The sequence below is a fragment of the Eulemur rufifrons genome, chromosome 7 (assembly GCF_041146395.1).
Source record: "Eulemur rufifrons isolate Redbay chromosome 7, OSU_ERuf_1, whole genome shotgun sequence".
NCBI lineage: Eukaryota > Metazoa > Chordata > Mammalia > Primates > Lemuridae > Eulemur > Eulemur rufifrons.
The window spans coordinates 188,497,267-188,509,319 of NC_090989.1; the positions used below are offsets into that span (position 1 = coordinate 188,497,267).

At 38.7% G+C, this 12,053-nt stretch overlaps 1 protein-coding gene across 3 annotated transcripts in view; it reads left to right on the forward strand.

Moving 5' to 3' along the window:
* The window catches only part of FANCD2 (FA complementation group D2), a 53,528-nt gene that overhangs the window by 26,558 nt on the left and 14,917 nt on the right, over positions 1-12,053 (forward strand). For all 3 annotated transcript variants that reach the window (XM_069473884.1, XM_069473886.1, XM_069473885.1), the window contains 13 exons: positions 1,043-1,152; positions 2,188-2,245; positions 2,914-3,033; positions 3,796-3,869; positions 4,190-4,336; positions 4,877-4,977; positions 5,407-5,522; positions 6,533-6,641; positions 7,202-7,306; positions 7,577-7,686; positions 9,239-9,382; positions 10,926-11,042; positions 11,903-12,031. In XM_069473884.1, coding sequence (XP_069329985.1) covers positions 1,043-1,152; positions 2,188-2,245; positions 2,914-3,033; positions 3,796-3,869; positions 4,190-4,336; positions 4,877-4,977; positions 5,407-5,522; positions 6,533-6,641; positions 7,202-7,306; positions 7,577-7,686; positions 9,239-9,382; positions 10,926-11,042; positions 11,903-12,031 — 1,440 coding nt within the window. The remainder of the gene's footprint in view (positions 1-1,042; positions 1,153-2,187; positions 2,246-2,913; positions 3,034-3,795; positions 3,870-4,189; positions 4,337-4,876; positions 4,978-5,406; positions 5,523-6,532; positions 6,642-7,201; positions 7,307-7,576; positions 7,687-9,238; positions 9,383-10,925; positions 11,043-11,902; positions 12,032-12,053) is intronic.

Sequence of the window (12,053 nt, forward strand, 5' to 3'; positions counted from 1 at the left end):
CTTTTTATGTCAGTACCACACTGTTTTAATTACTGTACCTTTGTAGTAATTGTGAAATCAGAAAGTGTGAGCCCTTCAAATTTCTTCTTTTTCAAGATTGTTTTGGCTTATTTGGAATCCCGTGAAATTCCGTATGAATTTTAGTATGGGCTTTCCTATTTCTGCAAAAAATGTTGATGGATTTTGATAAGGATTGCATTGAATTACTTTGAGTAGTATTGTCATCTTAACAATATTAAGACTTCAATCCATGAACATAAGATATCTTCTCCTTTATTTAGGTCTTTAACTTTTTTCAGCAATGTTTTGTAGGGTTTTTTTTTTTTTTTTTTTTTGAGGCAGAGTCTCACTCTGTTGCCTTGGCCAGAGTGCACTTGTGTTAGAGTGCAGTGGTGTCGTCATAGCTCACTGCAACCTCAAATTCCTAGGCTCAAGCAATCCACCTGCCTCAGCCTCCTGAGTAGCTGGGACCACAGGTGTGTGCTGCCACACCTGTCTAACTTTTACATTTTTTGTAGAGACAGGATCTCGCTCTTGCTCAGGCTGGTCTTGAACTCCTGACCTCAAACGACCCTCCCGCCTTGGCCTCCCAGAGTGTTAGGATTACAGGTGTGAGCCACCGTGCTCAGCCAATGTTTTGTAGTGTTTAATGTACAAGTCTTTCATCTACTTGGTTAAATCTATACCTAAGTATTTTAGTCTATTTCATTATTTTAGTTGAGCAGCCAACAAAATAATAATTCTTATGTCCCTGTACAGCAACTACCACAATGATAATAGCTGCTATTATTAAATGTTTACCATGTGCCAGGCACTGTTCTAGAAATTTTTTATAATTTGTCTCTACTCTTTAAAACAACCTTCCCCATTTTATAGATGAGAAAATTGAGACTCAGAGAGATTAAATGACTTGCTAAAAGCCATACAGTTAGTAAATGATAGAACCCTTCTTACTCTGGGTTTTTTGGCTCCAATATCCATTAGGCTCTTTTGCTACGCCATTCCAGCATCTTCATCTTTTTCCGTTGTTATCTCATTGCAGGATGACATGCACCTGGTGGTACGAAAGCAGCTCTCTAGCACCATATTCAAGTACAAACTCATTGGGATTATTGGCGCTGTCACAATGGCTGGCATCATGGCTACAGACAGGTAACATGGAGATTCTGACGTTTGTGGCTCAAGATCCATTAATCAAATTGCTGCCTTACAAAATAAAGTGCTACATTGTGTACATTGTTTTATAAGTCAATGTTAAAATTATAAAAGTGAGCAAATTTGTTTTTCTGCTTTTCCATGTTCCCCTCTAATCTTGACTGTATATATCATGTAATTTCTGCAGAAACAAGAAAATAGTCATTGTAGTCCTATGGTTAAAACTATGGATTGTCTATAGATAAAGTTCTAGGAATCTTTGCACAAAAGGGAACTCTGATCCTCCTGGAATGCATTTTTCTGTATCTGCTCCTGAACTAGGCACTAGACAATGCAGATTTCCATATTGCTGAGTTACTCCTGTCTAGAACTTCACGTTTGGTACAAATAAAGTCTTCCTTGTGGATTCCCCTCTTGCTCTTTGATGCCCCAAATGGTAACATCTGAAGAAGCATCAGATTTGGGGCCTGATTAGATGTTGCCATTACAAATTGACATTGGAATTCAGTTCATCCTTCTTGGAAATTATCTGTCAGGAATTCCTGAGACTTCAGGAGGCATCCTTAGAATCAGCATTAATGTCGGGAAGAGACTGCACAGTGATACTGGTTGAGAATTCATTCACTGATGCCATGCTACTTCCTGGAGTCAAATCCTGGCTCCATTGCTTATTATAATAACTGAATGACCTTACTTTACCTCTGTGCCTTTGTAGTCTTGCATCTGTGAAATAAGGATAATGATAACATTTACCCTACAGAGTTACTGAGAGCATTAAATGGTTAGAACAATGCCCAGCACATAGTATGTACTAAAGAAGTGCTTACTCTTATTACTACTAATTTAGTGTGTCCTTAAAAAATATAAGATAGCCATCGTTTAATCTATATTTTATATGGATAAAATAAATACTTCTGTATGCCTTCATGCACTTTTATCTTCCCCTCTGCCACAGGGAAGGCAGAATTTTTAAATTTATTGTCAGTTCTTATAAAATGTTACAAAAATGAAACTAAAATTCCTTGTTTTTAGAAGTAGATCTAATTTGACCCAAGGGAGAACCGACCTGAGCAATGAACAGTGCACACAGGTGAGTTCTTATAATGTAGTCAGCTATGTTTACAAGTAATCTAGGAATTGCTTCTTGTCACTGTCAGTTCAGCAGAAAGAGTATTTCCTTTTAAAAATATTTTTTCCTTAGGGGGAGAGGCTAAATAAATAAACACCTCCTCCCCAAATATTTTTTCCTGAACTCATAGCTTTTGTGGTTTGTATCATTATTGTGACACTTAGAATCTTCTGGCCTGGGTTGCATTTATTTCTGTATCTGTCTAATCCCTCTAATTAAATTGTAAATTCTTAGCAAGAAAGATGGGCAATTTGGTTGGTGCATAGAGACAATAGTGTATGATTGGAAAGTTGAACATAAAGCTAGTTCAGAGATAGAAAACAGAGGGCCTTGAATGCCAAGCAAGACATTTTGATTTCATTCTTTAGGCAAAGGTAGTCCTTAAAGATTTCTTAGCATGGAAATGGCATAATCACAGCTTTGCTTTAGAAAAATTAATTTGGCTGCATATATCTGATGGATTGGAAAAGGGATGAGATTTGAAGGTGATAGACTGGTCAGGAAGTTCAGGAAAACCTCAGGTGAGAGGTAGAGTTGCACCAGTAAGGTTAGAAAGGGAAAAGCTTACTGTTGAATGGGGTGAATGGACTTTAGGAAGGGTTGGCATGCCTTCTCTTTGTCTGCTCCAGGTGACCACCTTGCTGCAGTTGGTTCATTCCTGTAGTGAGCAGTCTCCTTGGGCCTCTGCACTTTATTATGATGAGTTTGCCAACCTGATCCAAGGAGGAAAGCTGGCTCCAAAAGTCCTGGTAAGGCCTGTTGTCTTTGTTAAAGCAATAATGCATGAGAGCTGCTTTTTTACTACACACCTGTAAAAGTCCTTGTCTCTGTTGAGAGAACATCCTTTGAGGTCTCCCAAGTTCTAGTTGGGAAGGCTATTCTGCCCCACCCTGCCTCAGGGCTCTCCTCCAAGGCCTCCTTCACATAATAGTAATGAGGAGAAGGATGGTGGTGGTGGTGATGTTGATAGCCACAATCTATTTGTGAGCCCTATTCCATACCAGGCATTGTGCTAAGCACTTTTCATGCATTATCTTTTTTGTACTTCACAACAGTGAGCTCTGTATTATTGTTATTTCCTTTTTAGAACTGAGGGAACTGGCCTGGCCAGGTGGCTCTTGCCTGTAATCCTAGCACTCTGGGAGGTCAAAGCCAGTGGATCGCTTGAGCTCAGGAGTTTGAGAACAGCCTGAGCAAGAGTGAGGGACCCTGACTCTACTAAAAATAGAAAAATTAGCCAGGTGTTATGGTGGCGCATGCCTGTAGTCCCAGCTACTCAGGAGGCTGAGGCAGGAGGATCCCTTTAGCCCAGAATTTTGAGGTTGCAGTGAGCTATGATGACGCCACTGCACTCTAGCCATGGTGACAGAGTGAGACTCTGCCTCAGAAAAGAAAAAAGAAAGAAATGACGGAACTGAGGCTTTAGAAAGGTTAACGGTGATTTATCTAGGGCTCTATGGAAAGTATATGCTGGGCTACACTGCCTTTTTTGTTTGTTTTGATTCCTGAAGGAATGGGTTGGGCAGACCATCTTTAATGGTTTCCAAGATGCCTTTGTGGTGGACTTCTGTGTTGTTCCAGAAGGGTAAGTACTGTTTACCTGCTGGTTGGGTTGTACTGGTGAAGAAATTATGTCAGTTCTTTCAGTGGCTGATACAAACTTCATAATACTCTTGACCTCAGCCAAGTCCACCCACTCCCAGGGCAGCCTCTTTCCTCCCAACCCCAGCACGCTTGCACCTGCAGCTTCAGAATTGCTGAAAGGCTTCCTTCTTGTTCTTTCTCCTGTCTCTAATTTCTCCCCATAATATTATAGTTTTGTTTGAAATTGGTTTGTTCTAGTGGTTTCCCCCATCACCTTGCTTACCCCTGAGCTAGGACATCAGATTCTGGTTCTCTCCACAGAGACTTTTCATTTCCTGTGAAAGCTCTCTACGGACTGGAAGAATATAATACTCATGATGGGATCGCCATCAACCTCCTGCCACTGTTGTTCTCTCAGGACTTTGCAAAAGATGGGGGTCGCGTGACTTCACAGGAATCAGGCCAAAAGTCAGTACAGTTTTTCTTTTCTAAAATCTCTGTTAGTGTTTTGAATGTTCACAGGGAGTTTGACAGTTCTTTCAATCTGTGGGGAACTTGAATCAGAAAGATTTCTCCCAAAACAGGTGGTATTTAGAGGCGTTAGAGAGAGTGGGACAGAGTCTTTGTTTTTTCTTGGACTCTGGGGTTGAGATTTATATTGCTTCATGACAGCCAACGGTTATTTTGTGAGGCTATTTTCTTTTTAGTATCCCTTGCTTTCCCTCCTATAAATATCCTTGGCTACCTCTGTCCCTCTCACCCTCTCCTTCCATCTTACTTTTTGCTTCTCCTATCACATAGATGTCCACTCCATATACCTCCTGCCTTCTATGATTCAGTTCATTATGTATTTACTGAGTATCCATTAAGTTCCTTGCCATTTGTTCTCGAAAGTAGACATTTATTAATATTTTGGGGAAAACTCTTTAATTATAACATTGGGTTCTCGGTAAACAGGGTAGAATATGCCTGGAAAGTGTGGCCTAGAAATGAATTTTTCCTTCCCAGATTGGTGTCTCCTTTGTGCCTGGCTCCCCATTTCCGGTTGCTGAGACTTTGTGTGGAGAGACAACATAATGGAAACTTGGAGGAGATTGATGGTCTACTAGGTATAGGATAAAGTCATCAGATCCCTTCTTCTTAGTGACCTTTCTTTTATAAACTTAGGGAAGGGGCAGACCTGTACATGGTATGTGAGGGACAGTTTTCTAACGTTAGCAGAGCAGTATAGCCTTGGAATAATGGAATTACAAAGACAAAATGGACAAAATGTTACATACAGAATCCCATTATGTTAACAAATCAATTGTTATACTTCCATGTTGCTTCCTCACCCTTGCCTCTATAATTGTTGCAAAAACTTCCCAATTATATATGTTGATTGCTGTATAATATGGAAGTATTTTAATCAAAGCTTAACCCTCAAATATGAGTTTAAGGGGAAAGGAAGTAGCAAGGAGAGCTGTCTCCAGGGGCAGCATCATGGTTCTATTGGCTTGGATGAGAAGGAGCTGGAAATGTTTGTTTTTCCCTCCCAGATTGTCCTGTGTTTCTCACTGACCTGGAGCCTGGCGAGAGGCTGAAGTCCATGTCTGCTAAAGAGCATTCATTCATGTGTTCACTCATATTTCTTACTCTCAACTGGTTTCGAGAGGTGAGCAGAGTTACTAGGACTTTTTCACCTATTGTCCATAGTTTCTCTCAAAAGAAAACTATTTTCCTGGTTCCCACAAGGCTCCCTAAAATGTTTCCACCAAGCACTAACCCCCATGTGCTTCTCTCTCTGTTATGTCCCACCACTCCCCAATGATACGTATCTCCGGATGTAGCCAAATCAGAATATTAGAATTCACTTTATGTTGCCCATGCTTTACTTCCTCCAACCCTTCTCGTCATATTCTTCTGCCTAAAATAAACTCACCTTCACCCTGTGGAAATACTGCTCATGCTGGCACAGGCATGCACTCACGGTTTTGATTCAGTGAGATGAGTGATTGGTAGTTTCCCTTCCTTAGAACATATTTGTGCTTAACGATAACAACAATGATGTCAGCATCTTACATCTCTTTCTCACTGCCTTCCTCTCACATATTATTCAGAGAATGTGCACTTGAATGCGCTTATTCGATCCTCATAGTTCTTATTGGGCTGAACCGGTATTTTCCTTGTTTTACACATATAGAATTTCAAGTACAGAGATTTCAAAATCATGAAAATTTATTAAGCACTTATACTGTACTAGGTATAATAAGAATGTAGCCCACTGTGCTGGACTAATTTTTTTATTTATACTCTTTAATTGATATAACTACATTCTCATTTTATAGTTGAAGAAGTAAAAGGTTGGAAAGGTTAAAGACTTGGCCAAGGTCACACAGCTAGTAAAGTAGCAGAATAGGGTTTGTTTTAACAAAGTAAGTGCTCTCTAGCTATTCCACCTTGTTATATAACTAGTAACAAGTAGAACTAAGATTAAAAGTCAGATCTCCTGTATTTTGGCTTAGCTATTTTTTTTTTCTCTATACCACCTTACTGAGAACACTTTTATAGACTAAACTCACAGATCCTGTTGTTTAGTGGCATCTTTCTGCTCTGGATGAATAATGCAAATAAGGTTAAAATGTGAACATTTCAAAGTATGAGAACATAATTTGTACTTTGCAGGTTGTGAATGCCTTCTGTCAGCAAACATCACCTGAGATGAAGGGGAAGGTGCTCACCCGCTTGAAGCACATTGTAGAACTACAGAAAATCCTGGAAAAATATTTGGCAGGTAAGTGAAGTGTCCTATGCTGACCCTACTAGGTCAGTGGTGAGGAGGTAAAGAGCTTTTAAGCCAGGCTCAATAACAGCTGTCTCCTACTCCTCTGGGTCAAGGAAAATGAATGCTGAACAAAATTTTTAGTGAATAGGTTCATTTTGCTCCTGTTGTTGCCTCTGAGTTCTTGCTGCTTAAGAAAATAAAAATTATGGAGCCTCCTTCATGCTCATCTACAATAAAACAAACTGATGTGTGACCAAATATTGTTAATATCTTTAGAGTTTAAATGTAAGTTTATTTTTAGTCCTCATCTACTTAGTTATTTTATATCGTTATTTAGAATGTTTTTATATTAATTTATCCTAATCAATTAACATGATATTCCCATAAATTATCTCTGGCCATTTTGCTATGCCAAAACAATGTCAGATGATTCGACTGTATCTTACAAACATTCAGCCATTCTTCGTAATTTTAGAAACTAGTTTTTAGCCAAGTTAGTGATTACCGTTCAAGTCTAATGGTGGTATAGGATTGGTATACATTGAGTTTCTGTCTGCTTTCTGTTTCAGTCACCCCAGACTATGTCCCTCCTCTCGCAAACTTTGACTTGGAAACTTTAGATGTAACACCTCATACTGCTGGTTCAGCAAAAATCAGAAAAAAAGGAAAGATAGGTGAGTATGTTATTTTCTTCTTATCTCTATCTCCATATGAGCCACATTAAATTAACCTAAAAGGTTAAATGTATTAAGGCATTAGTCATTGGAGAGATTATGTAATTGAACCCTTTAGCAGGGTTATAAATATGCTATAATTTAGGGTTATAAAATTACCATTTATACCTCTAGGTAGTTTTCAACGGGTTGTTTTCTGAGGGCAGTGATATTTGACAAACATGATTATTGATTACATGAGTGACTTTTCTCCTTTCGAAATATAAGGAGGAAGGAAGCGAAAAGCAGATGGCAGCAAAACATCCTCCCCTGACACACTTTCAAAAGAAGATAATTCAGAGTGCCACCCTACACCATCTGATAGAAGCCAGCTGAACAAGGTATCGAAATGACAGATGTCCATGAAGGTTACAGCCCACTGAGATTAATAGAGAGCCGGCTTTATTCTCTGCATTTTACAAAACGAAAAATTACAGAATAGTCAGATGAACTCTACTAGGCTTTGGAGTGACCCCCTTAGTAGCAAGGTTTGGATTAGACTCTAAGTCCTTATTCCTGTCACATACTGTAAATTGTTTTTTCTATTATCTTGAAGATTTTACTCCCTTTATTGTACTCCAGAGTATTTAAAATTCTCTCTTGTAGCAATTATCAAATTGTGTCTTAAGACATAGTTTTATATACACTTCTTTTAGCCTCCCTCCCCTCTGATGCCAGAATGTCAATTTCTCAGTGAATCAAGATAACATGAAATGCTTAGTGCAGTTTCTGGTACTTGATTAACAGTAGTTCCCTTTTCCTTTAACTTTGTACCTGAATAGATTTTATGTATTTGAGATATTGGATCCCAATTATTTCTGTTTCAGCTACTATTTATTATATATTTGTTATGTGTAGCTTCTCTAATTATCCTAAAAACCCAAGACTAGTATTAATACCACATTTAATAGATGAGGAAACTAAGATCCAGAGAGAGTAAGTAACTTGTCTCAGGTCACACAGTTAATAAATGCTTAAGCTAGGATTTGAAGCCAGATCTTACCTGTCCCTAAGCTCATAGTTTTCTATACCATACCATAATCCCTTAATTTGCCTAATAGTTCATCCCTAAGTAGAAACCAACCAAGGATCTTGATGTGTGACCTATATCCTCCTATTAATTAAGTGTTCTGTCTCAGGAATATTTAGGGACTTTGGTGAAAGGAAGTTGGTGATGTGATGAAAATGTAACTTTTTGCATAAAATGAATGCATATTTGTACTTTAAAATCTTCGCTAAAACTTAGATTAATATAAAAGACTTATTGGCTGGGCAAGGTGGCTCATGCCTGTAATTCTAACACTCTGGGAGTCCGAGGCAGGAGGATTGCTTGAGCCCAGGGGTTTGAGGTTGCAGTGAGGTACAATGACGCCACTGCACTGCACTCTACCCAGAGAAACAGAGTGAGACTCTGTCTCAAAAAAAAAAAAAAGGAAATTGAACCTCAGTCCCCCCCAACATCATAAAAAATTTTTTATTTTTTATTTATTTATTTTTTTTTTGAGACAGAGTCTCACTTTGTTGCCCGGGCTAGAGTGAGTGCCATGGCGTCAGCCTAGCTCACAGCAACCTCAAACTCCTGGGCTCAAGCGATCCTACTGCCTCAGCCTCCCGAGTAGCTGGGACTACAGGCACGTGCCACCATGCCCGGCTAATTTTTTCTATATATATTTTAGTTGTCCATATAATTTCTTTCTATTTTTAGTAGAGACGGGGTCTCGCTCTTGCTCAGGCTGGTCTCGAACTCCTGACCTTGAGCGATCCACCCGCCTCGGCCTCCCAGAGTGCTAGGATTACAGGCGTGAGCCACTGCGCCTGGCCAAAAATTTTTTAAAACTAAAAAAAAAATCAAAGACTTATTTATTCTCTTGGTTTCTGCTTCTTTCCCCCCAGGAGTTTCCAGGGAAGGAAGAAAAAATGTCAGTGTCACTACAGAATTACCATACGTTTTTCCGAGAGCTGGACATTGAGGTGTTCTCTATTCTGCATTGTGGACTTGTGACCAAGTTCATCTTAGATACTGAAATGCACACCGAAGTAAGTGACAGACTGGTATTTCAGAACTAATCTTTCAGAGAGTTCTTCAGCTCTACTCTTATTTCACAAAGAACACCGTGACATTGAGAAGTTAGGCTCTGACTTTAAAAGCTTTTATATCTGAAAGTAATTATGAATAATCATCTTCATTATCCCGTTTATAAGTCTTAAGTTTTTTATAATGTGTTAGACATTATAAAATATGTTGCCAGTGAGTGATTCTTATCTTAGGTTACTAACAATAGGCTACTTAGATTATTTTTGTAGAGGAACACTGTTCTGGTTTATAGTGGTCAATGCTATTTTCACTTTTTCATGACATTTGTTCAGCATCCAGCATATGCTCACTGAGGCCTTTTTTGTGTTTGCCATTAATCTAGACAATGGCAATTCAGTAGTATGTACAGCATGATGCTTGCCTTAAAATAGCTCATAATCTGCCGGGCACAGTGGCTCATGCCTGTAATCCTAGCACTTTGGGAGGCTGAGGCAGGAGGATCACTTGGGGTTAGGAGTTCAAGACCAGCCTGAGCAAGAGTGAGACCCTGTCTCTACAAAAAAATAGAAAAATTAGCCAGGCGTGGTGGCACACGCCTGTGGTCCCAGCTACTCGGGAGGCTGAGGCAAAGGATCGCTTGAACCCAGTAGTTTGAGATTGCTATGAGCTATGATGACACCATTGCACTCTAGCCTGAGTGACACAGCAAGACCCTGTCTCAAAAGAAAAAAAAAAAAAAAAAAGCTCATAATCTAATCTACTCTGTTGATGCCATGTGCTACATTAATGGTCTGAACCGAGTACCAGTGAAACTCTGAGAGAATGGTATTCATAATGAAGTTGGGAGTAGAGGACATTTTCACAGAAAAAAATAACTTTTGATATGGGATTTCACGAGAGAGTAAAATTTCTCAAGGTTAAAAAAAAATGACATGGATTTTTGGCTGATAGTTGTAGGCACTTCAGAATAGAGATAGTATCGCTTTTAAAAAAATCTTTCTATATCAGCTTGCCCTTAGGAAATTCCCCATAAGTGTGTGTTGAGTGAACAGTTTTAAGTGAGACTGTATTTCACCTGTTCTGCTTCTGGCAATGTATAGTTAGTACACTGGGATTACTCTGGGATCCTTCCCAGAGTTAATAGTAGCAAAACATTATGGGAAAGTAAGTATGCAAGGATTGGTTAACGAACAGAAAAAAGTGAAATTCCCTTAAATTAGTCATTTTTTATTACAGGATATTTAGGAAATGCATCTTGGGTCCACAGCTGGAAAGGAATTTATTTCTATAGAAAAAATATGCCTTCTAAACTATACTGTTTTGGATTCCTATTTTAATAATTTGCAAATTTGTTTTATTTTAGAAATGCTTGACTTTTTGATCAGTTGACAGAACAACAGCCATCCTTTAAATGATGTGGGGGAAATTTTCCTCTTTTTTGTTAAAAGTCAGATTTTTTTACCTATTGGAAAGAGTGAACTTGAAATGTACAAAAAAATAAGTAGGACATACTTGGAATTAATCTCTCTGTCTTCCATGTGACAGGCTACAGAAGTTGTACAACTTGGGCCCCCTGAGCTGCTTTTCTTACTGGAAGATCTTGCCCAGAAGGTGGAGAATATGCTGATACCTCCTGTTACCAGGAGAGTCCCCTTCCTCAAGGTTAGTATAGACAGAGGCATAGGATCTGGACTTAGTAGATTTGGAAAGAAGGAGATCTTAGTGGTGAATAAGTTGTCACTTTCTTTGGCATTGTGTTTGGGTCACTGGGTAGAGTGGGGGCAGCCCTATTGCTAGACCATATTCACCTTGCCTTAAAAAGGAACTCTGAAACAGAGAAAACAAAAAAGAAATGTATTTTTAAATACCCTGAACATTCTTAAATCCTGTACTTTACTCAGGTTTTGGTTTTAACAGCCTCCCAAACTTAGCCCATGCCCAAGCCTCAGTATAATAGTTGGCTGTCTAGAGACACCAGAACCTCAAATGTGTGTACAATGTATAATACAAATGTATACCTAGCATCTGGGGAAGCAGTTGGATGGTACAAACAACAAAATATGGAAGTCTGGAGTGTAAATGTTTAAACATTAATATACCCAGTTATTTGATTCTTTCTTCTTTGTACTTACTATTTGCTCTACATTTTTTTTTTTGTTTTTTTTTATTTCAGCATATTGTGAGGGTACAAAAGTTTAGGTTATGTATATTGCCCTTGCCCGCCGCCCCAAGCTCTACATTCTTATCAACCTAAATGATTCCACTTTTGTGTGAGGTTTATCTCATTAATTATGACTTCTCAATCAAATACTCTTCTTACTTTACAAAAGCCAGTCTCTCCATTATTTGAAGATGGAACAAGATTTTTTTCTCTTTGTTAGAATATAGTCTTAGGCAAGCAACTCATTCCTCCCATCTGCTCCTACCTGGTGAAATAAGTTTGACTAAACTCCATAGTGAATCCTTAGTTTCAGAGAAGCTATCTAGCAATTTCTTCCCCCATAACTCTGAATTTATTATAGAATAAAGGAAGCCGGGATATTGGATTCTCACATCTCCGTCAGAGATCTTCCCAAGAAATTGCTCATTGTGTTGTTCAACTGCTGACCCCAATGTGTAACCATCTAGAGAATATTCACAATTATTTTCAGGTCAGATACTTATTTTATCATT